This window comes from Mastacembelus armatus, chromosome 12, assembly GCF_900324485.2.
Source record: "Mastacembelus armatus chromosome 12, fMasArm1.2, whole genome shotgun sequence".
In the NCBI taxonomy this organism is placed as follows: domain Eukaryota; kingdom Metazoa; phylum Chordata; class Actinopteri; order Synbranchiformes; family Mastacembelidae; genus Mastacembelus; species Mastacembelus armatus.
In genome coordinates this window covers 17,654,364-17,679,897 of record NC_046644.1, presented here as the reverse complement: position 1 = coordinate 17,679,897, position 25,534 = coordinate 17,654,364, and the positions used below count along the sequence as shown (strand labels likewise).

At 39.1% G+C, this 25,534-nt stretch overlaps 2 protein-coding genes across 3 annotated transcripts; both read right to left on the bottom strand.

Annotated features, from left to right (window-relative positions):
* Positions 1-118: 118 nt before the first annotated feature.
* LOC113124173 (rhotekin-like) lies at positions 119-12,146 on the bottom strand. Its single transcript, XM_026296660.1, has 13 exons — positions 12,018-12,146; positions 10,806-11,005; positions 10,398-10,444; positions 10,255-10,308; positions 9,992-10,109; positions 9,657-9,899; positions 9,467-9,561; positions 9,147-9,253; positions 8,927-9,055; positions 8,083-8,236; positions 3,616-3,714; positions 2,320-2,407; positions 119-458 (listed from the first exon to the last, which is right to left on the bottom strand). The coding sequence occupies exons 1-13, from the start codon at positions 12,033-12,035 to the stop codon at positions 452-454; spliced, it is 1,359 nt and encodes a 452-aa protein (XP_026152445.1). The 5' UTR covers positions 12,036-12,146; the 3' UTR covers positions 119-451.
* Positions 12,147-12,972: 826 nt separating this feature from the next.
* zgc:162472 (transcription factor TFIIIB component B'' homolog) lies at positions 12,973-25,344 on the bottom strand. Of its 2 annotated transcripts, XM_026297432.1 has the most exons (29): positions 25,223-25,344; positions 23,968-24,170; positions 23,221-23,875; positions 22,981-23,084; positions 22,813-22,878; positions 22,130-22,288; positions 21,828-21,961; positions 21,612-21,706; positions 21,362-21,416; positions 21,147-21,278; positions 20,788-21,018; positions 20,434-20,482; positions 20,161-20,332; positions 19,972-20,081; positions 19,468-19,855; positions 19,167-19,301; positions 18,998-19,034; positions 18,784-18,897; positions 16,432-18,700; positions 16,118-16,269; positions 15,882-16,012; positions 15,615-15,678; positions 15,372-15,525; positions 15,140-15,278; positions 15,001-15,037; positions 14,811-14,912; positions 14,441-14,720; positions 13,961-14,198; positions 12,973-13,840 (listed from the first exon to the last, which is right to left on the bottom strand). In XM_026297432.1, the coding sequence occupies exons 2-29, from the start codon at positions 24,162-24,164 to the stop codon at positions 13,727-13,729; spliced, it is 6,513 nt and encodes a 2,170-aa protein (XP_026153217.1). In that variant the 5' UTR covers positions 24,165-24,170; positions 25,223-25,344; the 3' UTR covers positions 12,973-13,726. The 2 variants fall into 2 exon arrangements, with proteins under 2 accessions (XP_026153217.1, XP_026153216.1); XM_026297431.1 differs by having other exon boundaries at positions 14,441-14,912.
* Between the last annotated feature and the right edge of the window lie 190 nt (positions 25,345-25,534).

Genomic DNA, 25,534 nt, shown 5'->3' with positions numbered 1-25,534 from the left:
TGATTGTGGGACAATTAATTCTCAACTTAGCAACATATTAGGACGAGAAAATGTCCAAATTTATGCCTTTAAAATATTAAACTGTGGTGAAGTTTGATTTTTTTTTTAAATCACATTGCTATATTGAAACTATTTAAGCCCTAGCAATCATTATCTAAGGCTACTTAGCCATTTGTCTCATTAACAGAACAAAATATATATATTACACTATTATTTTAGGTTAGGGTTCTGACTCACACTTCAATCATTTTTTCTAACATTGTGGGCTGGGTAAACAGAATTGATGGAGCAGAGGTAGAAGAATGAAAAATAACTGATGTGAGTTTGGATGTGTCCTCTGCAGATTTTGAAATAGCACCATTCATTATGTCCACGTTTGTTTCCCTGACCAGGCTTGTAACCAAATGGAGCAAGAACACGCTGACTTCTGCAGGCTAATGTGGCACGGTCATCAGTAACTGTGAAAAAAAAACAAGGTTAAAAAGAGATTCTGCATCAAATATGACATCAGTTGAATTTTCACGTTTAATGATCTGTGTGAAATCAACATCCACATGAAAATACTTTCTGAGGCAAACACACCCAGTTAACATTGTAGGCATAACAAGGAGCACATCACACCTTCTGACAATTAAAACTATTTATGCATCTGAGAAACCACAGCTCCAACTGTGAGGTTGCCAATTTATCTGAGAATTGATTAGTATGAGGATGTGACCCATTTGCTTACCAGAAATCAAATCATCGCAGGTGATTTTTTTGTGTTGTTGTTTCACAAATACTACAGTGGCGTTCAGGATTCAAAGGATGACACACACTTGGCCGAGCTACTGTTTACACCTTTTTCTTAATTAAAAAAACATGTAGAATTCAGAGAACGCTTCTATTTGTTTTTCAATGCTGGACTGTGTAAATAGTGAATTCCATGTGGCATAATTTTCTAATGACAGCCAAAGCATCAATACTCTGTCACCAATGTGTACTGTACCAAAACTATGGTACTGGTACAACAACTTTTCCTACACTTCTGGACTGCTGCTGCAGCCATGTTTCAGCGTATGTTCTGTGGCCTACAGCACTAATGCACTAGTACCCACTGTCTTTTTCGAAGTCTCACAGTATATTTTCTTACTTGCTTAAGCAGTTTCTTGCTATGTGGAGCCATGTTTCAGACAATAGACAAACAGTATGTGTCTCAGTAGCATCTAGCTGCTGTCTGGCACATACAGCGTAGTTACTGTGGCAAGAAAAAAGTATGTGAAGCAGTTCGTTCTAAGGGCTTCACATACTTCCACATTGTTTTTTTTTGCCACTGCCTGTCCACAATGCACAGGTCTGACTGGAACACTGGAAAAACATTGCAGACACATACATACAAAACCTTCAAGTAAAGCTCACATTGTAAAGGCAGAACCCGGTGACCTTCTTAGCTTGTTACCGTACATTTAGCTCAACCTGTTCCCCAGCTCAACCAATCTGTACTGTTTCTCTGTAGACGAACCAAAACACTCTTGATCAGTATCTGTAGCATTTGACGCAGGTGTGCACTATGTGCTGACTTGAGCTCATAACTGAGTGTTTGCCATTACAAGTGTTTAATATCAAAGTACAGTAGAAGGACTATTATGTGTTTGAGTCAAATGGGTATTTAGCTTCTTTGCGTCAGATGTCACCTTATGGGCGATGTCAATGTACTGTATGAAAGAATGTTTTATGACCTATGAGGTTGTTCCCATGAAGAAACTGACTGAACAAGCAATTCAACCATAATATGTAATTACAAGCTGTTGATAAAGGCTGAATCACTCATGGATGGTACAACATAAAAAAACATCCTACAGTAATATCACTGATGGTATCAGGTTGTTTCATTGAGAGGTTAATAGTCTTTTATACTACTCAAACAAAGCAGACTGAACTATTATGCAACATAAAACACTTTAAAACTTACAAGATCTTAAGAATATGCATATTAAATATTTATTGCTTTTGCTTATGTGATAAGTTAACTAAAATATGGACTGAAAATGTGCGTTCTAAAAATATACGTTATCTAAATTATGTGGGAAGGAATTTGTTTTCACTCAACACTTGTGTCAGACCAGGACAGTCATTCTATATATGTAACGTCGTGCTTATTTTCTCTGTCAGCAGCATATCCATTTAGTGCTGTTGGGCTGTCACAAATAACAAGTGATTATTCATGTCACAGCGAGCATTAGAAGAGGATTGTGTATTTAATAATCATATTAGCAAGGGCATGTAGAAGTAAAACTGTGAATGATTAGGTGGAATGCCCCACTGTGGCAGGTTGTTTACCTTTCCTTGTTGTAGAAAGAGAGCAGAGTGCAGATCTCCACTGATAAATCCGGAATCACAAGATCTTTTCTGGAAGATGAGAGTGTTACTGAGAATAAGAGAGGAAGAAAAACGAGAAACATGAAGAGAGATCATCAGTAAGTGTTTTAGGCTGGATGACTGAAATGTTTCAAAGAATGCATGGTTGAAGTTGGAGATTTAGAAAAAAACTTCCTTTAATTTCTAGTTTTGTTTTCTATCGTTTATTTTTCTATCTGACTGAAAATGTTACTATTCAAACAGCGCCCACACTTTTTCACGTTTGTTGTTCTTGGTTGGTGCTGCACAATATAGCAGCACATTTCTGATCAGCCCGACAGACGTGTTTTTGTCAGCAGGTGTTGTAGATAATGCACTTATTTACGTCAGTACTGTCTGGCCTGTTGTCCCAGGTCATTGTTGGTAAAAGCTATTTATCTTTTTAAGATCCTGCTATTTACTCAAACCTGTCTGTCTACTTTTACGCCAGGCATCACTCCAACTTTCTGCAGAAGAGAAAGTCTGTCCAAGTAAAGCATCACCTTTCACATTTCATTACATTTTCAGAATGCCCAACATCGACAGACACAAGTGTTTAAGTTAAGTTGGCCTTGATATCCAGAGGTACAGTTCCCAGCATAAATGAGTACGCCCCTACCGGTTTTGCCAAATATGATCAGTTTCTATGAGATCCATTAAAAACAAAACTCTGGTTTACTGGTGCAAATGAAAAATTGTTTTAAGCAAAGGACCATGGTGCATAAATGAAAGGCAAAGGCCTCGGCTGCTTCTTTTTTTTTTTCCCCTTTGACTGAGCCCACAACTCTAAAAACTTTGTAGTTGATCACAGGGAAAATTAATTCTGTATTAAAGCAGCTGATTTAGGCTGGTCACGTCAAGGGTCACAGGAAGCAGGACTGAAAGTGGGCAAGACCCAACAGGGACCCTGGACAGATTGCCAGTCTTATCACATGATACCTACAGAAAACCCACACAGTCATGGGGAGAAAATGCAAACATGCATTATATCGCATATAACATAGTGAATAATCTAAGCTAAAGATCTTAAAAAATAATAATAATAATTTTTGCAGCTCGTGTATTTTTGCCCCAACTGGTGAAAATATATTTGTTTACTCACCGAAAACGTCTTCACAACATTTTTTAATACATTTAAGACAAATACTGCAAAAGCAGACTTGGTTTTTGTTGTGATGTATCACACCAGTCTGCTAATTGCTGCTAATGTCTGAGTATATGATGCAGGTGTTACACTACCTGTTTGATGATATAGTGATCCCTGCTTCACTGTGATGGATTTTTTGCAGCTTTGCATTTCAATCTTCATGAGGTGATCACAACACTGCTTCCACTGGTCTGCAACAAAAAATATATGCAGTGATTTCAGGGCAGATAAACGGCAAATATTTTCAGCAGTGCATTTGGTGCTGCCATTTATCTCTCGCATTATTGAGCTGTCAAATTGTGCTTACAATAGCTGGCAGGATTCCAGCATGTCGATGTTGTGCTCAGAATCATTATTACCTATAGACATGATTTCATACCTGTCACACCACATACCAGCCAGGTTTAGTTATGGACACATTTCAGTAATCAGTAAAATCTGGCATTTTATTTGAGTAAAACGAGATGAGTCTCAATACGTGCTGATGATCAAGACAACACACACACACACACACACACACACACAGAAAAACTCCATTTAATTAAAAATGATTTAAATTTGATAAGCGCTATAATGGGAAACATTCACTCTCATTCGAGATAAGTCATCTCTGCGTAGGAGAATAACTAAAAACAGCGTAAGTACCAAGAATGAACTCCCACAGACTTTCATTTGTCACTTCAGATTTGTAAATAACTAAGGGATGCCATTGTACTGACATCATCTCAATAAATTCAGTCTTTGTGTGCCATTTTTGGTACTTGCTTTTGTTAAAAGAACATACAGATCATTTATTTTTAAGGTGAATTGATACATGCAAAGACAATAAACAAACTAATGGTGACTAACAGACACACCCTTGTGTAAATCTAGGAGTGGCACATCACCACCTTTGCTTATTGCAATATTGACCTAATAACAGGTTCACTTTCTGAAGCCTGTTGCCTGTGAGTGAAACTTAAAAGGATTTCTGGGAATGCATTCTGCATCCATTTAAGTAACTGCTCCGTGGAAACACTCCCTTAAGATTTATGTTTATTCTTTCAAATTCACCAAGGAATAAGGAAGTTATAATAATAGCCCCAAGGTGCAGGCACTTATAGATATACCTTTGGTGGTTTAAGTGTGATTGAAATTCATTCTTCCATTCTCTCATTCAAATGCTTGGAGGGCAGAGTATACTGGTTTGTTAAGAGCAAACATTCATTAAATAACCTATTCCACAATGCAAAGACTACATGCCCAAGCAGCTTACAGAAACAAATTCAAAAGTGCTAAACTAAAAATGCTGTCAATAATACACCTACTGTCTCTTGAAAGTAATTTGAAACAAAGATCTTGTACCGTAAATGTTAAACTACCACTGTTTTTTACTGTAAACTAACTCCCTGACAGCTCTTTGGTTTCACACAGTTGGATTAGACAAACATATCTGGTGGCTAGACAGCAGTGACACATGTAGAACCAGTGCTGAACAAATAGTTTTTCTGATTATGTTTACGCACAAGCTCATATGACACAATGGAATTTAAATGTACTTGACATGTTAAAAAGAAAATCTTGACAAAACGTTCTTTTAATCCTCTAAAAACAAAGATGTGCCTAAAATATTTTGCATAACAGATGAAGATTTAACATGACATGGACTCAATTTGGTGCCTATGCCAGAGAATCCTCTAATATTCACATTATAAAGAAAATTCTCTTCTAACTCAACATGTCCTTCACCGTCTTTCTTACATACTAAATGTCATGTGAGCGTTACTCAGAGATCTATTTTCTGCTAGTCTGCTTTTCCTAGTGACCTTTTATTTTTATTCAGCCATTGTTCTAATTTAATATGTGCCTGCTATTAACTGTCAACAAAGTGATGGTATGTGGGGTAATTTAAAAACTATGAAGATGGCACTTGAGTGCAGGATATAACATGCATCAATAGTGTGACTAATATCTCTGCAATTTATGTCTTGGTCACCGTATGCCTATGCTGAATTAAAGAAATACTATATAATTATCTAGAAAAGACTTATTAAAAGAGAATAGGTGTGGCAGTGCTATGAATCCAAACAATCAAACCTGTGATTACTGTGTAAATGCAGGGTTCTCATTGTGATGGACGCACAATTAATTGATTCTGCAGTTGTAGCAATGTTAGCTCAATTGTGTTTACAGTGTATAACTTTAGTTCACTGGTTTATTCTTACTTAGAGCGGTAAGAATAAATTAACTGTTTCTGACAGCAGCAGGCAGATGTGTTTAACAAAAACCATCTCTCAAAAACGACGGGCAAGCAGCTAGTGGACGTAGTACAGCATTCATCAGGTCGGAGCTCCAAACAAACTGTTGCTCCAGCTGCATTAGTCAGTAGGTAAGACGTACATTTACAACTTCCCCAAACAAACTAACAAATGAACAATATGCCGATGTTTTCTCAGACTTGCTACCACTGCCCCCAAGTGGCCAAACAGTCAGGATGGTGCTTTTAGAATTACCAGACTTCATGTCTGAATGTCTAAGACCAGGCATAAATTGTTGAAATGTCAAAATCATAAGGCATTCTCATAATCAAAGGTGGAAGCACCATTTACAGTATGTAGGACTGATGCTATTCTCCTACAGCATAGAATAACACATATTGAATTTTGACATTAAGCTCATCCCTCGTATCAGGATGTAAATACAGTTCATGCTGTAGACTTCAGTGTTCTGATCATAATGTTAGTGGCACCAGCAGAAACAGGCCTAAGCATTATGTAACTTTACAATCAGGGACATGAGGGGCAACAAATTGGATTTGTCACCCTTTAATTTCTGAGTGTTTGTACATAAATACACTTCCTTGTTGTTGTTTCTACATGAGGAAGTATAAACCAATAAACACAATCTGAGACATAAGGGAAATATTTTCTTCAGCACAGACTTTGACACTGAGGTTTCACTGATTCACACAAACATGCCATTAAAAAATGCTGTTTTGGATATTCTGTTCCCTTCTAAAAATACAAGCTCCAGACGGAGCCTGATAAACCTCCCTGGTAACTATTTCCAGACATAGAAACTTGGCTGAGTTGAAGTCAAATCACTGCATTTGGTTTTTTTGATCTTTTAACTACAGTTACAATTAAAACACTGCCCAGCTTTGTAGTTGCAAAACATTCCCCTTGTAAATAAAAGTGGATATAATAAGAGTCTTATGTAATAACAGCCAGAGGGTGTTACCAAACTGCCTTAGACACTGACGTGGAACAATGAAAGCCTTGTGCACCGATTTGGCACAATAGTGACACCTTAGACAGAACGTCTGCATTGGCAAATGTTGCTGGTTGCACTTGACATCAGACAAGGCTGGGCTGCCTGTGGATTACTACAAATCACAATGGAGTCATGAGCTTGTGGAACAAGTTTGCTATTGGAATTTCTTCACAATATGCAAATATTAAAGGTTGTGCGTAACTAGAAATAAATAAAAACGAGCACGTTAAATCGAAAAAATAATTAGAGCGCACTTGAGGTTACTATCAGGCATACAGAAGCATCTGATGAGTCTTGTATGTTTAAGAAACCACCAACATGGTGGGTCCTTATTTCAGTCCCTGGACTCTGATTTTAGCTCTAACTTTTGTACCGTAATTGCATTAATGTGAAGAAAATTATTCTATATCTGTGAAAATTACCCCAAAATTGAAATATGTGGCCAAACTATTAACAGTCGATGCTGTACTTGTTTTCATGTTGCTGATGTGTGATTGTGTGTTTGTTGCTACAGGATGAAATGGTGTATCTTAAAGGAAAAGTTAGACAGTTTAGTTAGCACTTCATTTAGTTTAGTTAAACTCTTTTTACAGTACAATTCCTCCTTAAATTCCCACCCCCAGTTTAAAAATAACTAAAAAGTAAAGGTAAAGAGGTTTTAGCTCCATATACAAATCTCTGACTAGCTCATAAATGTTATTTTTAGAGCAGGGCTCTTATATAGAGTACATGAGGTTATATCTTCAGCCATCTTAGTTTTTCCTCTCTTAATTAGCTGGTTAATCCTAAATTGTGCTCACAGATTTCAATGGAAAAGCAGGATATGAACCAAGAACAGAACAAGTGACTGGGGTTAGTGCTGAGAAAGATGAATCAAATTTCCCATGAACCAGTTTCATGTGTAGACTTTGATGGAGATCCAGACTACTATCAAATTATCAAAGCTGTCTTATGACTATTGTTATGAAACCTTGGAAGTCATAGGAACACTAAGCATTTTAAGTATTAAAAAGGTGTTGGTTGTTTGCGTGTACGCCCTGTTCATGAGATCAGAATTTCAACGAGCTCTCTCTAATTAATGGTTACACTGGAGCCATTATGTGTTTCTTGGCCAATGGCCTAAATTCACACATAATAATAAAAAAAAAACCTCAAACAAAACAAAACTTTTTGGAACAATGACATTTCAGACATGCCCTGCTGACATGTTGTAAGTAATGTTGTTGCTACCAGAAGCAAGTGGTAGCAAGAGAACTACATAACTACTCTCTATGTTAAAATAAACACTAGGTTCATTCAGGCCTCACTCATGTTATTGATGTGCTGCCAGAGGGCTTGGGCCCAGCGCTGCATGTCCTCAGGTGTGTCCATGGTCAGCGTGTAGGTTACATCCTGTCCTTGAAGCTGTGTGCTGATGTGTATATTATGGGACTCTCCCTCAGACACACAGACAAGGGTATCCTGATAGAAACAAACACAGAATTATTTTTACTTTGAATTATTCAGATGACCAGAATGGATTTTCTGCTTGCTTGGCAAAGAACCAAAGAGCTAAGAAGCCACACTGCTAAGGTACGAGTACTCAGATATTAATGGCTTACATGTCCTTTGACAAAATAATTCAACAGCTTAAACTGCAGTTGTACAGAGGCTTATAGTAAATCTGCTGCTGACAATAAACGTCCTTTTACAAGTATATCCACTGTAGGTGTGTCTGAGTTATTTATTTATTTATTTAGTGGAGAGAGAAATATAATATGAGGCAGCATGAAATGGAAAAAACTCAAGTAAAACATGCTGTAATTGTACTTAAGTATAATCACCACTGGATGTGCAGTAATTGTTTTTGTCTGTAATAAGGTGTAAATATTTATGTAGTAAGATGCTCAAAGGTTTTGTCAACAGTAGATGGGTACAGTTCAGTTTGGGATTAAAATGATCTTTTATAATTAATGACAGAGTGGAACAGAAATCAATCTGGTTAAAACTGCAAAAAATGATGCCAATGTTCAGATGCTCATCACAGAAGGAAATTGTCATTAATTCACGAGTGCACTCTGGTGGTCTTGGCATGTTATTATAATCAACATGGACAAAAACGTAAATGAACCCATCTCTTTATTCATGAGGTTTTGCACATTTAGAACCAACCTTTCTGATGGCAATTACAAGTAATGGCTTATCCTCAGACTCCAGGTCTTCTTGACTCTGATAGCACAAAATACTTTGCCCCCCGAGGACACTATAGACATTGGCCCAGCACTTAAGTGCCTCTCCAAGCTGAATGAAAACAGGGAGTAAAGTAACACCATGAATGATAATGTGATAAACCAAAACCACAAAGTGGGATAATAGATGGAAATCTAGTCACCTTAACCTTGAGTTGGCCACTTATGACTGGCTGAATCATGCACAGAGGCTGAGCAACTAAGCGACAGCACATATTTCCATACAGAGGCAACCAGAAGGGACTGTCCTCTGGAAAAATAAGACACAAAGGGTTAATTTTCAGAAGGAAACAGGAAGAGAGGAGAGTAGACGAGTCAAAAAAGACTAAAGATGACAAGTGAAAAAAATAAGAAAAGATGAGAGGAAACAAAAAAGGAAAGGAGTCAATAATGGGAGAGGAGAGGAAAACATGAAAAAGGAAGAAAGAGAGGAAACAAGGACAGTAGAAGATTTTTTACTCACCTGTTGAGTCTAGCAACAAATCATGTGTCTTGAAACCATCCTGAACATGATCAATTCTTAGTGTTGTGTGAGCCAACAGGTTATATTTAGGTCCCCTTCAGACAGAACGCATTAAGAAAAATCAATCTTATTTTTTCTAGATGACATATTCTCTTTCATTGTATATTTTTAGGAGAATCATGATCCTCACAGTGTAGAAAGATCAGGGGATACAGGCAGCGATAAACGCCCGGGTCCAACTTCTCCACTAGAAATGGATCCATAAATAGTAGTGGACCTGAACGCACCACGTATCTTTTTCCCAGAGGAGCATCCCATAGATCCTCCCAGACAGCTCATTCTCCTGGGTCCTGCAGCCCCCGGGCAGAATTCCTCGACCACACAGCTGCTGTAGAGCTCAACACGAAGCTCAAACCCTGGACCTACATCGTTGCTGCTCACACACACAGTCACATTTACACAAATACGTATTAACTGTGGGAATGGGCAAAACAGAAACTATAAAACAACACAGAGGTGGCTTACAATATTACAGTGTCTTCAAAACAGATGTCAGTCAAAGTCCTGTCTACCATCACCAGATCGGTGTCATGGATGTGTGTGCCGCACTGAAGCAGGCAGAACACAGCACAGCGATGTAGTTCTGCAAGGGAACGAACTATAAATGTTCATCATAATAATTAAAAAGTGTCAGTGCTCTCAAATTCCTTATATTTTAATATTTACTTTTCAACAGAGACGTTCACATCAGTGGAATCAGTTACTTTAATAAGACCATTCGGACTTACCGCCTTTGTGTTTGAAGTACTCTGAGTCTTTCCACATGAGTGGGATTCGCAGGTCTACAGAGTACATATTATAAATTTAGAAAAAAATGAAATCCAGGCTGAAACACTTTATTAACTTTGTGGCAGGATATTTTAACACTCACCTGAAAGGGCTACTTTTCCACTGCATGGGATTATATGTCCAGATGGTCTGAAGTGAAATCCAAATATTATCAATCCAACCATTCGTTCATTCAAACAGTAAATAAAAACAGCATAAAAGGAACCCAAATGACCCCCCAGTCATCAACACATCTACTAAAAATATGTTATATTTCACAAAGATGCCTGCAAATGTAAAGTGTCCAATTTCAGGGGTAAACCCAGTTATCTAAACAAATGTTTTTTGAAGATTGAAAAGGTTTACATATACAAGGCACAGCAATATAACACTTCACTGGCTTCCACTCTGCAGTGCAGTTGAATTGTATAACATTACTTCATATCCCCCTCCACTGATCTGGTATCCGTTTATTTGCCCACATACAACAAATCCTTGCACTTCATCTGACCTGCTTCCCACTCTCTGTAGGATTTGAGCTTTCCTCATCTTCTGTAGTTGGCTGAGCAAGGCCAGAGTGCGGGCGTTGCAGGTGAGCAGACTCTTGGAGGCTTCCAGGGCCTGTTCTCTCTGGGAACAGGCTGCCAGCAGCTTACTGGCCCCCTCTCGCATTCGCACCTCCCTCTCAATCTGCCTCAGCAGGTCTTTGTCCTACCAAAGATCACATTGAAAAAAGACCCCTGATGAAAACCTATTAATGATTTCAACAGCTATTAAAAGGATTGACATTAAAGGCAGTGCACCTCACAGGATGAAGTCTATAATGACTTTGATGAACCTTTGAATTGACTTAACTATTGAAGAGATTCCATGGACTTTGGTGCAAACCTATTTTGTTATTCTTTAACACATAAAATCAAGACTGTGTGCAGAGCGGTGGAAAAGCCATTCCAAAGTTCACATGCAGTGGGTGGATTTTGGATTTCTTTATCGATAATCCATTTCTTAATGAGCTTCCCATATAAGAAATCCTAATTATTCAGTATTTTACCATGTGGACATTGTGTTGTAATGATGATTAGGATTTTACACTATAAATAAATGTGATCACTGTGGCCCTCTGAATTAATTATCACTAAGTTCGAATGTACTGTGACTAGAAAAATTAAAATTTCCCATCAGCTACATAATAAACGCAGCCTGAACATAAATGTTACATAAGATTTTTAGACGTGTTCTACAGTGGACATCATTACAAAGTGTCATTTGTTGATTAATGCCACACATTTATTTTCCTATACAATAACATGCCATACACTATATATTGTATTTATTTATTTTACCTTTATTTAACCAGGTTAATGACTACAGCTTCAGGAATTCAATCAAGTTTTCCAATCCTAAGCCATATTGGTATGTTGTGATTTTTTTCTGAATAGATCCCAAATAATTAAAGAAACTGCACTTCACTCATCTAACTTTTTAGTTTTTAACGGTTCATTTGTTCTAATATACAATTTTCTATACAATTATGCAAATAATACATTAAAAAAAGGAATCCAGAGATGGACCATGAATGTTATTCATCACATAAGTCTGGAAATATGCACGCACCTTTTCCATCATGTAAAATATCAATTATTAATTTTTTTTTAAAAACAACATAATTACACGTTTCTGTAAAGAATCACAATGCTTACAAAATCAAATGATTTTCACTGACCTGCATATTGTCATTCATGTTCCTTCTCTGCAGCTGCTTAGAGGTCTGCTCGTCTGTGTAGTCGGCAGGCACGACAGTGAGTGGACTGATTAAGCCACAGCTGAGTGTTGGAGTAGACCTGCAGACAAAACACTTAACAGAGATCAGAACAGTATTAAGCCTCACCACAAGAGGTTACAGCATAACGGATTACAGGGTCTCACCTCTTAAAGTTATATTCCAATAGTTCTATCACATGCACCAGTGAACACATAAACATACAATGATTCACAGATACATCTATCAATTAATCATCTATCAATCTATCTATCTATCTATCTATCTACATACATACACATCTATTGAAATAAGGCCTTCAAGAATCAACAAATTAAAAGCAGACATTTACCTTGGTTTGGAGTGATTCACTTAGGAAAGCTTCTCTAAAATGTAAATCATTATTACCCGTTTGTCAACAAAACACATTTACTTTGACTTTAACCTTGAACGGAAACACACAGCACTTGACTTTATATTTTATTAAAAAAATAGTGCTTCAAAAATAATCCTAATGGTAATGCTCACTTTCTGGGGTGTAATTAGAAAGGGGTCTACACAGATTTCTCAGGTCATGACTTGCGGCATTGTGAATAACTGGACTGTATTATTGTGCGGCATCTCCACCCTCTATGGTCTTTACTGTGTCTCAGAAATGATCTCACTGAGGACAAAAACAGAGAATTCAGACTGACCTGTAAACATTCAAAGCAGTTTGTCTTGTCGTGGTTATCAACACCTGCCAGCCAACACAATTCAGCACAATTTGAAAAGACCAACCTCATAGCAACAAGATTTAACGTGACAACCATGCATCAGTATCTCGGCCGCTTCAGGTGACCATTGTCAAACCCTACAGGCAGAGTTTTTATTGTTCTACTACACAGTATGTTATAATACTAAAGACCAAAGCCAGTGGTGGTGGTAGAATACTTTTAATTTTCAGAAGTGCATGTTCTACTTCCAAGTAATGAAACATTACTTTTAACGCTAACACATGTCTTTTGCTCAAAATATCAAACATAATAATCTAAATGAATCTGTACAACTGAACTACAATATATACAGTACAACAAAAATACTTAGGCAATAGTTATTTTCCTTGTATGAGGTGAAATGTGCAGAATGAAATGATCTTTTTTTTTTTCTACGTAAAATGTCAATTTTAAAACCTTTTCTTAAATGAAGAATTAGTTTTAGATTAGAACAGATTATCAAATATCAGCACAGAAATACACAGAAGAGGTATTAAAATGCTAATATATTTAAATCTATATCTATGCAAGTAATCTTATTTTTGTTTCAATGACAGCAGATATGGGGCCAAGTCAAAAAACAGTTTGCTACTGTACAAAATTTACATTTTCACTGCTGGATAGTAAATGAATGAAGAAATGTGTGACTTAGAAGAAATGATTGTAAAACAGCTGCAGTCTCCTTCAGTCAAAACAGTGAATGATTAGCGGCTGCTTATTTCAGTAAATTGAAACTACTGTATATATTCAAAGTGCAGATGAAAACGAAAAAGCATTTGTGAGTATATTAAATTCAAATTCATGACATTACAACTAAAAACAAAGCATCTAAACAACTTCACAGTGATAATTTAACAACCAACAATGTAAAGGGCAAACAACTCGCAGGTTTTTCCTCCTACTCTACCTCTATGGCTTTTATCCTTCTTCTACCTCTATAAAAATGTCACTTAAGAAGTACTGAGAGACAGTGGTGGGCTCCTCCTCTATAGAGCTGCTCTCCACACAGTCACTTTGCTGGGAAACTGAAATCTACAACAAAGAAGAAGAATGAAGAATCAGTTGTAACCAAGTTCACATGTGAGTGTATAGAAATTCCACTGAATTAGGACAAATCCCCATCCAGCTCTGTAGCACTTCTAGCCTGCTCACCACAGCTGCACACTGAGAAGTGCTAGGTGATGGGTCGGAGAATAATCGGCTGGGTCCAGCGATCTCTTCAATATCCACCTGAGTTTGCGATGGCGATGTGGTAGAGGTAGAGGTCGCTGAGTGGGTTTGTGTTGGAGTGACTTCATGGGTCATAGATGGTTCTGCTGTGGGTGGGGTTGTGATCCTAGATCTGCTGAAAACTGCTTTACGCGGTGGAGGATCACTTGAAGGGGCAGTGCTGTTAGTGTCAGAGAGAAAGCAAAGAAAGTCTTTGGGCATTCGGTCAGGAATTAAAAAATAAACATGAACTATAGCATTTTGTTAGCCAACACACTGCTCAACACTTTTGTTTATCACAAAATGAAGGAATGCTGCTTTGTTAGCATGCTAACATGGACGCAGCAGCAGGAGTCCAGATTTCATCAAAATGGGGGAAAAAAAGCAGAGAACTTTGGATTAATTGTTACTTCTGTTTCTCACCTATTCTTACTGCCGGTCACCCTAATCTTTGCGGTCTGCGTTTGTGCTCCTGAGCTGCTGTCCTTAGGACTCTTGGCTCTTGTTAGAAGCTGTTTTTCAGTTTCTACGTAATCTCCGCTTCCTTTCTGTGGTTCAGTGATGACAGCAACACCAGCTTTTACTGTCGCGCCAGAAGCTTCTGGCAGCACAGAAAGCTGCTCTGAATCCTGGGGAGTGTTTCTTTTGAGGGTCTTGTTGACTTTCTTCGTCTTTGCACAATTTGGTTTAACCTGTAATTTGGCTGTTTCAAAGACAAACAGGTACACGATAAAAAAACGATGTGTCCACTTTACTGAGTGCATGGGGTGAGCATGTGTTAGCCTTTGACTACCTCTTCTTCCAGTGTCTCTTAGTCTCTGCTTCACAGGGGGAGTTTCAGTCTCACTGCTCTCTAAAGTGCTGGGACACCTCGGTGACTGGACTGTAGTACTCTCTGTTTAATTAACACACAAAGTCAATAACTGTCAGCAATACAACATTAACCATTAGTTTGGAAAAAGAAAATTAAGTAACCACTCTACCACAAGTATCCGGTGGACTCTTCATACTCGAATCCTCCTGTGGTTGAAAGAAGAAAAAAAAAAAAAAAAAAAAAGATGTGACAAATACAAACATGTCAACACATCCCAGACACAAGCAGTCCTTTCAAACGTCACTTACTATACATGTTGCTGGCTCAGACCCAGTGTCTTTTACACTGACGAGGCTCTTTTCATCAGCCTCCTGCACGGACATGGGCAAGGAGACATCAGGGGGAGGCCCATCTCCTGATGCTGCTGCCAAACTCTCTCCAGAAACACTGTGGAAGGACGAAGACAGTTTCAGTATCAAACACCAAACAAATAGTCTCCATGCCTGTCCGAATGACCAGATGATAAAGGTAGACATTAACCTCTGCTCCAGCACTGATGCATCTGTTACAGACGGATACGACAGTGGCTCAGCTGCACTGTCCAGCACATCTGCTGATGAGCAGACTGGAATCTCAGTCAGGGAGAGGATGAAAAACGGTTCATCTGGATCTGAAGGCACCTGCTCCAACAGCACTAAGACGTATAGCAAAAGTGGTGTTAGCACTGCAAACCCAGCGCAACGTCAACTGATGCGTGTGAATTGTGACGTGTAAGTGCCTTACAATCTGGAAATATGGCAAGACCTGGATGACTTTGGTTCCTTTCTGGATTGGATGTTGAGGCAATCTAGGATTAAAACAATTAGAGACAAACATTTGAGGATTAATCTTTAAAAGTAGGAGCTTCCTATGATAAAGGTACTCGCCAGCAATTTCTTAAGATATCTAAGATGGGGATTGCTTCCCAGACTGTATCTGGTGGATGGTTAAGTTTAAAAAAAAAAAAGGAACTGCCGCACACAAGTTATTCCACCACAAGTCTTATCGTACCTGGTTAGAAGAGTCTTTGTTGTTAACTTGCTCATTGGCTCCCTCTACTGGTTTCTGAACATCAGGTCTGAGTTCAGATATGGAACTGTAGGAACCCGATGCATCCACACCATGTGAACAAGTGCCAGAATCTGTAAAAAAGTAAGAAGCACATGTGATGAATAAAGTTACTACAGGCAGTAATCTTGCTGAGCATTGTCCAGAGAAAGGGACCTTTTATTTCAAAGGTGTCAAACCTGCTTCAGTTTGTGTTATGTCCTGGACTCTTTGGGGTTGGGTGCGACGTCCCAAGTTGGGTTTAGGCTTAATAAGCCTGCCTCTACGAGCTACAGGAGCTTTTCTTGAGGATATGGAAGAATCGTCTGACTCTGACTGTGTATCAACAGAGCTTTAAGTGGAGGGAAGAAAACTGTTACAAGAGAAATCTCTACTTATAATTGATGAAAAACATAAAGCAGTAAATAAAGCAACAGTATCTACACTGTCAAATGCCTTTTTGAAGACAACTTCATGTTGAGACAAAATCAGGAAGATATGACTCACACCTTACCCTTGAGATTTGTCATTTGAGGTTTGATTAGTTTCAGAGCATTGTTGTGCTGCACTTTGAGCTTTTATGTCTAGGTTACTCTCTAAACAAGGCCGTGCACTTTCTTCTGGATCCAGTATAGAGTACGCAGAATTTGTCTGCGACTCTGTGGAGACATCTTTCAAAGACTGCACATCTGAAATTGACATGTCCAGGTTGCGATCCTCTTGTAAGGCAGGTCCAGCCTCCGCTGTGAATTCTTCACAGTTTTTATTTTCAGGAACTGCATCTGTCAACAAAAGCTGTTTCTCAGCACCCCAAGACGTTGCTATGACAGTACCTTCAGAGGATGTACCCTTATCGTTTGCGCTGTCCAGCGACTTTTCTAACTCTGCAGCAGCAGATTTTGGGAAGCTGAGTACTTCTGTGTTTAATGAACAATGTGTTTCCATCAAATGTTTGCAGTCTCTCTCAGGGGGCTCCAGTTCTGATTGTGCGCCGCGATGGTCCACAGACTGTTGTTCCGGGGTAAGATTTGAATTGGTGTCCATGTGGTGCTGTTCTGAGGGTAATGTGATATCCTTAGGCTGCACTTTTGACTGTACCGTTCTGGAGGAAGACCTTAGATTGGGTTTGACCTTGGGAAAACGTGGCCTTCTTTGAAGCACATTTGGTTCTGAGCTCTCTGAACATGAGTCTAGCCCAGCATTTGTCTCTTGTTCCTCAGTCCCAGATGTATCCTCTGTTGGTTTATGAGTAATGCGTAATGATGGTACTGAAACTAAATCAGGGTCAGTACTTTGACTTGGCTCTCCAGGAAGGCTGGAGCTGCAAACTGACTGTGTTTCTACCTTTGCTACTGTGCTGTCAGTGGATTCAGGACTTCTATCCGCACACTGTATTTGTGTAACTGGGTCCAGTGTGGTTTGAGGTTTAGTTGCTGGACTCTGTAGAATGGTTGGTTTGGGTTTAACGTGTTGTAATCGAGTCCTCCCGGACTGGAAAGCAGATCCAATGTCACCCTCTTCTTTCTGACTAACAGGAAGCTCATTTATAGTTGTGACAAATGTTGCAGGACATCTACTGCCTTTTTGGCCCGGACCTGAATCTACATTTGACCCAAGTTCAACCTGTGATCCTGTGACTTCAGAGTTGGATGTCACAAGATTACTGCAAGGACTCTCTGTGGACCCAGCATCTGTGTTTTTCTCCTCAGGTGTAGACATTTCCTCTGCGGGTGTACTGTGAGTAGAGCCTACATCCAATGATGATATCAAATCTGAAGCAGGACTTGGTTTTTCAGCAGACCTGGGACAAACTGGATCTTTTTCATGGAATTTGGAAATTGGAGTTAAGCTCGAGTTTTTATCTACAGACTCTTGTGTAGTCTGAGCTTTAGACCGAGCTATTCTTGATGTCTGTGACAGGTTTAATTTTGGTTTGACTCTTTGAAATCGACTCCTTCTAGACTGGCAAGCAGACGAAACTTCATTCTGTGCTTTCTGACTGAGAACTTGTGATTCTGTGACTGCTGTGGCAGGCATTGCTGGATTATGAGAGTCATTCTCAGGTATTTCACCTTGACAAAGGGGTTTTTCATCTGTGAGCTTTGCTACTGACACTGTTTCTGTGGCATGTTCTGAGATGGGTGTAAATTGGGTATCAGAAATGCACTGACTCTGGTTTTCTGAGGCACCTGGTTCTTCCTGTCCAACAGACACCTCCTGACTGCAAGACGCCTCTTGTGTTAGTGACATTCCAGTGCAGGAACCATCATTTTTTACCACTGCTGGAGTACATTCAGGTATCTTAGGGGTACTTTCTTCAGGAGCTGATAGCAATTCAGTGACTTGAGAAAGGCTGGGAGCTACTGAGTGTCTCAATTCAGTTGTGTGTAAAACTGAAGTCTCTGTTTGGGATTTTGGCTGTGTAGTCCTTAAGGGTTGCCCAGATTTGGGTTTCACCATGGAAATGCGCCTTCTGTTGGTTTGTGGTGAATTTTTCTTTGAGCTCTCTGGACTTGACTGCAATCGAAGACTAGGGTCCACGTCAGAACCCGTACTTTGCTCACTACACAGCTGATCAGTGGTTTTAGTAACAGGCATGTCAGCATCATCTGTTGTGCTGTTTTGTGGCTCCACAGTGGCTTCAATCTCTGATGTTTCTGTGACTGTATGACTGGAAGCTGCAGACACAGAAGAAGTGGCACTGTCCTCTTGTGCATCAGGCTTTGATGCAACCTCTTCTTCCAGATGTTGGCTGGCTTCATTCGCACTAACAGAAGTTGTTCCTACAATTAAAAATAATGGCATGTTTTAAATGTACTGTAATTTAAACAAATCTGAGAAATCTTAGGGCTTCTGTTTATTTAACCTGTTATGTGATCTTGTATGGATATATGACCCGGTGTTGTCTGAGAGAGTTGAGGCATGTTGCCGATGGTCAACAAGGTTTGAACAGCCTCATTGTAGCTTTCGACCTCAGATACTGAAACAAAAGGACACCCAAACAACACAGAGTTTGACACACTCAAACACACACATTATATATTGAATAACACATTTTCTGTATACTGTCTTCAACATACCTTCTGGTTGTTCTGAAGAAAGAAGGTCTATAACATCCTACAAGGGAAACAAACGTAAGCCACATTAGACTAATTCTGATTGGATGTACATGGAGAACATGTCTTACACTAACCCAGTTACAGTCTGTTAAGTGTAACTGAGACAGTGACTTAGGTGTAGGACACTTACAACCAGAAGGTCCAACTGATGTTCACATGGTTCAGCTGTGCCTGTCTCATTTTGTGCCTCCTCACAAGAGGCATCAGGGCACAGTGCATCTTGGGAGATACCCAATACATCAGGCATATTGGCCAAGATATCAAGCTAAGTGCGGGATGGGGGGAAGTCAGAGTGGAGGGTTTGAATTATGGCGAAGCATGCACAAATAAAAACTAATGCAGAAACACATAAAAGGTTTGTTAGAATTATGTAAAAATAAAATTTATGAATGGGGTATTTGTGCAAGACCAAATGGGAAGATTTCTCATACCTCCTCGATGGTCTCTTCGACCTCTGAAATCACAGGACGTGGGGAGGTCAGGCTGGCAGGCACGAACACAGGGTCAAGGCTGTCCTTACTGGGAGTACCTGCAGAGTGCTGCTCCTCCGCCACCTCTTGTTCAAGGTGATGTTCACTCTCCTCACTGCTGTGATCTGACTGAGAAGCCCTAAGGATTACCAGCTTGGGCCTTTTGGACTCTTGGTCTGATACTGGCTTTGATGATCGCCCCCTCTTGGTTGTGCATTTGGGTTTATCCGCAGCAGCAGAAGCAGCGCACCCTACTGGTGAGGTAGGAGTGGTTTCAGCTGCAGAAGAGTCTGCATCCAATTCTGAAGGGTAAGTCAAAAGCTTGGTGGGTTTAGGCACTCTCCCGTACCTACAAAGGAGTCATACACACTGATGAATTCATATTTTCTTTGGGAACTTGAAATGGTCATGTTTCTAGATACAACATTTAAATTGGACTCTTTATGAAAACATGAAATATTGGACCTGGTAGGTCTTGGAGGCTGAACAATGGCATCCTCTTCTTCAGAGGAAATGTCATCATTAACTGGCTTTCTCTTACTGGCTCTTGTTAAAGGTGAGCCGTCTTTATTTACCTAAAAATAGAGCAAAATGTTTAGAAAGGCAAATGTGTAGAAAGATCTGATGATTCTAAATGGAAAATGAAATAATAACCTGATCTTTGGAGGCTGTATCACTCACAGTCCCATCCCCAGCATCTTCAGAAGATGGTGAGGCCTTTTTTCGAGACAAAGGCACTAGTGGTTTTGGTGCTCTCCCTTGTGAAAGTTTAGCTGGCTTGACTACAGTGTCCTTGGCTGCATTCACGTTGTCGGCCTTTTCGGACCTGAATATTTGGATGAACAAAGCATTTTAATACCAACTAAAGATGCATAAAAAAAAAATATAAAAAAGTTTTCTCAAAGAAAATTTATAAAGTTCCATTACATGTCCATGTTTGTGGGGTCTTCTAGAAGGGATGCTTCAGTGTCTTCACCTGTACATAGGAAATCAAAACAAACTTAAGCTATAAACAACATGAGCAACATTCAGCAGAGGCCAAGTGCAAATTTAAACACAGGAATAACACTTTGACTAGAAGTCATCTCAGGAAGCATATCTGAACTTTATTTATTCATTCAGCAGAAATCTTGTTAAACCTGTTCTGCAAAACAAAATATCAGCTTATATGGTTCTATTGCTACTTAGCAATGTTTGTACACACCTACCTACATTGTTTAAATCTGACAGGTTCTGTAATAATCAAAAACATTTTAATGAAATCACTGAATGCTCCTGTACCTTGTTCATTGCTCTTTTCATCCATTTTGTTCTTCTTATTTGGTTTTTTACACGAGGCATCCTGTCTAGTCTTTCTTTTGCATTGTCTCTTAGGTTTAGAAACATCGGATCCCCCTTCATTGCAGAGGTCTTCATTCTCTTTCTCTCCCTCGTCCTCAAGGTCAGGAACTTGATTCTCATCGTCTTCATCATCTTCATCCACATCACTCAGTTTCCTGGCAGCTTTTTTGCCTGTAGAAGAAATATGAACACACAAAGGCACACTCAAGAAGAACTATACTCAAGATAGACATTATGTTATGCAGCAATAATACACAGCTCCCTGAATATTAAACACAAACGTATAGCAGGATAGTTACCTTTTCCCCTTTTATTGGGCTTCCTCTGCGACTTCTTAGCTACTGACTTGAGCTTCTTCCTGTTTTTCTGAACTTCCATAATTTTTTCTAGCAGCTTAGAAAAATACTCAATATCCAGTTTGCGTCTCTCCCCTACAAAACAATACATTTTGCAGGGAACATTAAGTAACTGTCATATTTAAAAACCCAAACATAATGTCCTACTGAAAACTTACTGAAAGCTTTGTCAATCCTCCATGCATTCTCTCGCTCTTCTTTTTTGAATTTGTTCTGAAAGTTTAAATCAATGAAATTAACAAAGACATTTTTCATGTTGTTTCTTCATTATCATGCTCTGAAATATATATATTTAACTAAAACACAAACAGTTTCAACAAAATCCCTGATGAAGGAAGCAGAACTTTTAACTCTGTGTAACTAATAAACTGCAAAATGAGAGTGGGTACTGTCACTTATATCACTCACTTTTATCTCTGCTCGAGCTCTGTGAGGAAACAGTTGACAAATCATGGAAAAGTCTGTGCCCACCATACTCACTGCCAGGAAGAACATGTCTGTCTCTGATGAAAATGAGCAAAAAATCCAAAAAGTTGAATAAAATATGAACAATGCAGCAGAGCAAAATGTGCAACATAAATATGTTATACTGCATCTATCTGAATGTAGTCATATCAGTTCAACCTTCACTGGACCAGGGTTTTGAAGAGATCCCTTTCCTGAAGCTGGAGTAAGTTGTAGTGGAGCCACGTTCAAAGATGGGGTCTTGATCTTGCGCTGGGTTTGGCCCCTTTGCTCGCTGGACTTCCACCGTCAAGCTAAGACGCAAGTTGAGAGGATATTACAAAATCAACCACTGATTACATCATCTGCAATACTACAATCACACAGCAATCACGATAATGAAAAGCTCTGCTGAGCAATTTACCACAATTTATCCTAAATAATCCACTGAAGGGAAGCAGATCCCTGTAAAGTCCACTGACCTCTCTTCATCAATGATCAGTGAGCCATCCTCTGCTACTTTCACCTGAGGAACCATGAGTGCTTCTTCTTCTTCTTCATCATTATCATCATCATCTTCTTCTTCCCTCGGACTCGCCATTTTAGGACAGGCTTCAGGTTCCTGTGCTCTCTCCGGAGACCTGCAGGGATTACATTGCGAATATCAAGCTGCTGATACAGAAATTAATTAACAATATAGTTCATTAGTCATCCAATTCATTGCACCTACAAATCCTCTGCAATGCACCATGGTTTCCTCCCTCAAGACTTTGGCCTATCATGACTTTATCACAGGGCACTTCCAAAGTCAAATGATAAAAGTTCAGTAAGCCCAGTAATGTATACTCTGCATGTTCAGCCATCTTTCTTTCCATCTTATACCTTTAGAGCATAGTAGCTATGGCTACTTGCAGCTATTACAAATGTTTACTTACACATTAATAACCTGTCCAATAACCCCACACATTTAAACAATAATGGCACCTTAATAAAACTAAAAAAGAAAATTAAAATCCTCAAAACCTTTTCAATACTGGAGAACGGAAACAAACAGGAAAAGACAATTAAACTAATACTGCATATATTATTTTGTTGCCTATTAGGTACAACATCAAGAAAACCATAAAGAAAAAAACATCTTAAAATGATGATGGGATAAAGTTACTCTGCTCTTCCTGGTGAAGTTGGGACCACAGTTTCATTGTCGTGAGCTGAGTCTTCTAAACTAGACCTGCGAAAATTAAAAAGTACAGTCAATTCTTATAAAATATGACCCATGATAAATAATGGAAAATATTATACTATTATATAGACTCACAGAAAACAGACTTACGTCAATGGATTAGTCATTGGCAGATAACGGATAAGGTCGCTCATAGTCATTTTGGCAGGATCTAAGGTATATTCCTTTGTACGCGCCTTTGCTCTCTTAAGTATCTGCAACAAATGATAACACTCCTTTAATATAATAAGACAAAAATATATCTAACAGTATTTAGTCTAATTATCATATAATTAAACTTACAGTGCTTTTAGAATGGAATACCAATGCTTACAGAAAAATCTGGCTCACCTTTTCCTTGTGCCTCTCCTGTTTGAGCAACTCTCTAAGCTTTTGGGCTTTCACCAGCCTCTGTACGTCTGATGGGTCATTCAGGAGTCTGCTCAAGGAGAAAGCCGATGATGATAGTGAAACTCCACTCTTAGAGGTCACTAGAGTCTTGGCTTTCTCTGATATTTCAAAAGCTTGTTTGTCTGGTAAAGAGGGGGGGACTTTATCTGGTTGTCTGGGAGGAAGTTGTTTAACTTGACTCTCTGATGTACTTTCTAATTCCAATTGTTTGCCACTGTCTGCTGGCAGGTGGGTTTGTTTGAGCAGATCTTCAGCTGGAGGCACAGCAGAAGGTCCTGAACTTTCAGAAGAGATGAGGGTGGGTTTAGGTTGGACTTTGGGCTGCTTGCTGTCTTCTGAAGGTTTTCGTCGCCTCGGGGACTGGAGTCCTCGAGGGGTTGCTGTAGAACCAGTCTGGCTGGAAGTTGTTGCCTTGTCCAGGTCCGAGCCAGGATCTTCAACAAGAATTTCTGAAACTGCCTTGACAGGGGACTTTGGAGTCCGAGCAATGGCAGACGGGCGGCCTGGGGCCACTTTAGGCTTGATAGCAAACCGCTTCCTTCTCTGGACTGCAGCTGAGGAGCTGGTACCTTCCCCATTTTGGTCACCGCCATCACTACAAAATAATAAAAAAAAAAGAGTTGTTGCTTTATGTAACTGAAATAACAATCACAGCTTCTAAAATGCATTTTTATGCTCGTCACTCACCCTGGGGCTGTAGCTTTTTCTGATGGGGTTGCAACAGACTTGTCATCTGTCACAGCAGTAGCACTGACGCTCTCACTGACATCTCCAGGTGTCTCATTGGTCTCTTGATTTCCTGAAGGGGCTTCCTGAGGTGTTGCTGCGATTCTCCCTGCTGTACCAACATTGGGTCGAATACTGAATCTTGACCGTCGAAACATTTTGACCTGAAAATACACAAAAAGTCAAAACCCGACAAACAACTGAACAGGAAATATTAGTGTGTATGACATATGTGCCTGACATAGAACAGCCACCACATAAGTTTTACTGCATCAGCAATGTTCCAATGTGACAAATCTTCAAGCAAAGAGCGAGCTTCTTCTGAATCAAAACAATATGTAGCTGTGTTTATCATCACTAATATTTACTGATCACTCTCAACAGACACAAAATTAAATTTCTTTCCTATGATTACTGTGAAAGTCATATAAGCTTTCCAGCTTCACAGTGGAGCCAGACTAGTGTGTTTAAGATGAATAAAATTTTAAAAGATTACTTTAAAATATATGTTTGGTGTCCTTAATTAAAAAAAAAAAAACATACTCAATGCAAAACAGTTTTCTTGTCATATAGTCAGAATCACCATTAAGCTTGTATGAATGTAAAATTTACTTTAGTTTAATGACTGGACCCTTAATACAGCATGTACATATATAATACAGCATATTCTAGTAATGTTTGTTTGGGGGGGGTCGTTATCATGATGCACAATACTGCATTTCCCACTTTTGACAGTTTAATTTTGCATTCATGTTGTGTAAAACTTGGGAGTACATTTCATAGTGAGTCCTGTTTATGTGTGAATCAACAGTAAAACATTATTAGTAGGACACGGGCTGGGAAAGCACCAAAATAACCATCAGATAAGTGGCTTAAGCTCTGTAAGTGAAAGGTTACGGGAAATAAACCAGCAGGAATGCATTGATTTCGCAAACTGACAGCACTAATCTTATTGACGCTAACAGCTGAGAAAGAAAACAGCAGCAGAAGTTTAATAAGCGTAACGCGCCTCATTCAACTGAGTGGAAAACACGTCCATATTGCACAAAATATGTCGGAAAAGTCCGCAAAGGTTTGCTCAAACTCGCATGACAACACTTGTAAAACGTGAGTCTTCGTGACGCCCTGGTGTTGATACTGAGAAGCTGTTGGTACAGAGAAGCTAAGAAAGCTACGTTTATCGTTTTATTTTGTCAACGTGTCATATTTTACTTACAGCAAACCACCAGTCCAAGAATAAGTCGCTTCCTGGGAGAAATTAGCTTTTATTTCTCGACGACGACTGGTGGCGAGTAGCGGACCCCATGCACACACTAATCCGCCATGTTTATCTTGACGCGATATTTGCGTGAGCGAAAGGGTTTATGGGAAATGTAGTCGGATTACAGTATGAGGCAAGACTGTGCGATTTACATGCAAGATTTTTTTTTTTTGTCTAGCAGAGCTTTAAAATCTGCAATAATCAGCAGCAATTTTAGAAAAAGTTCAAATACTTAAATGTTCACATGCTCTAAATTTTAATTAGTAA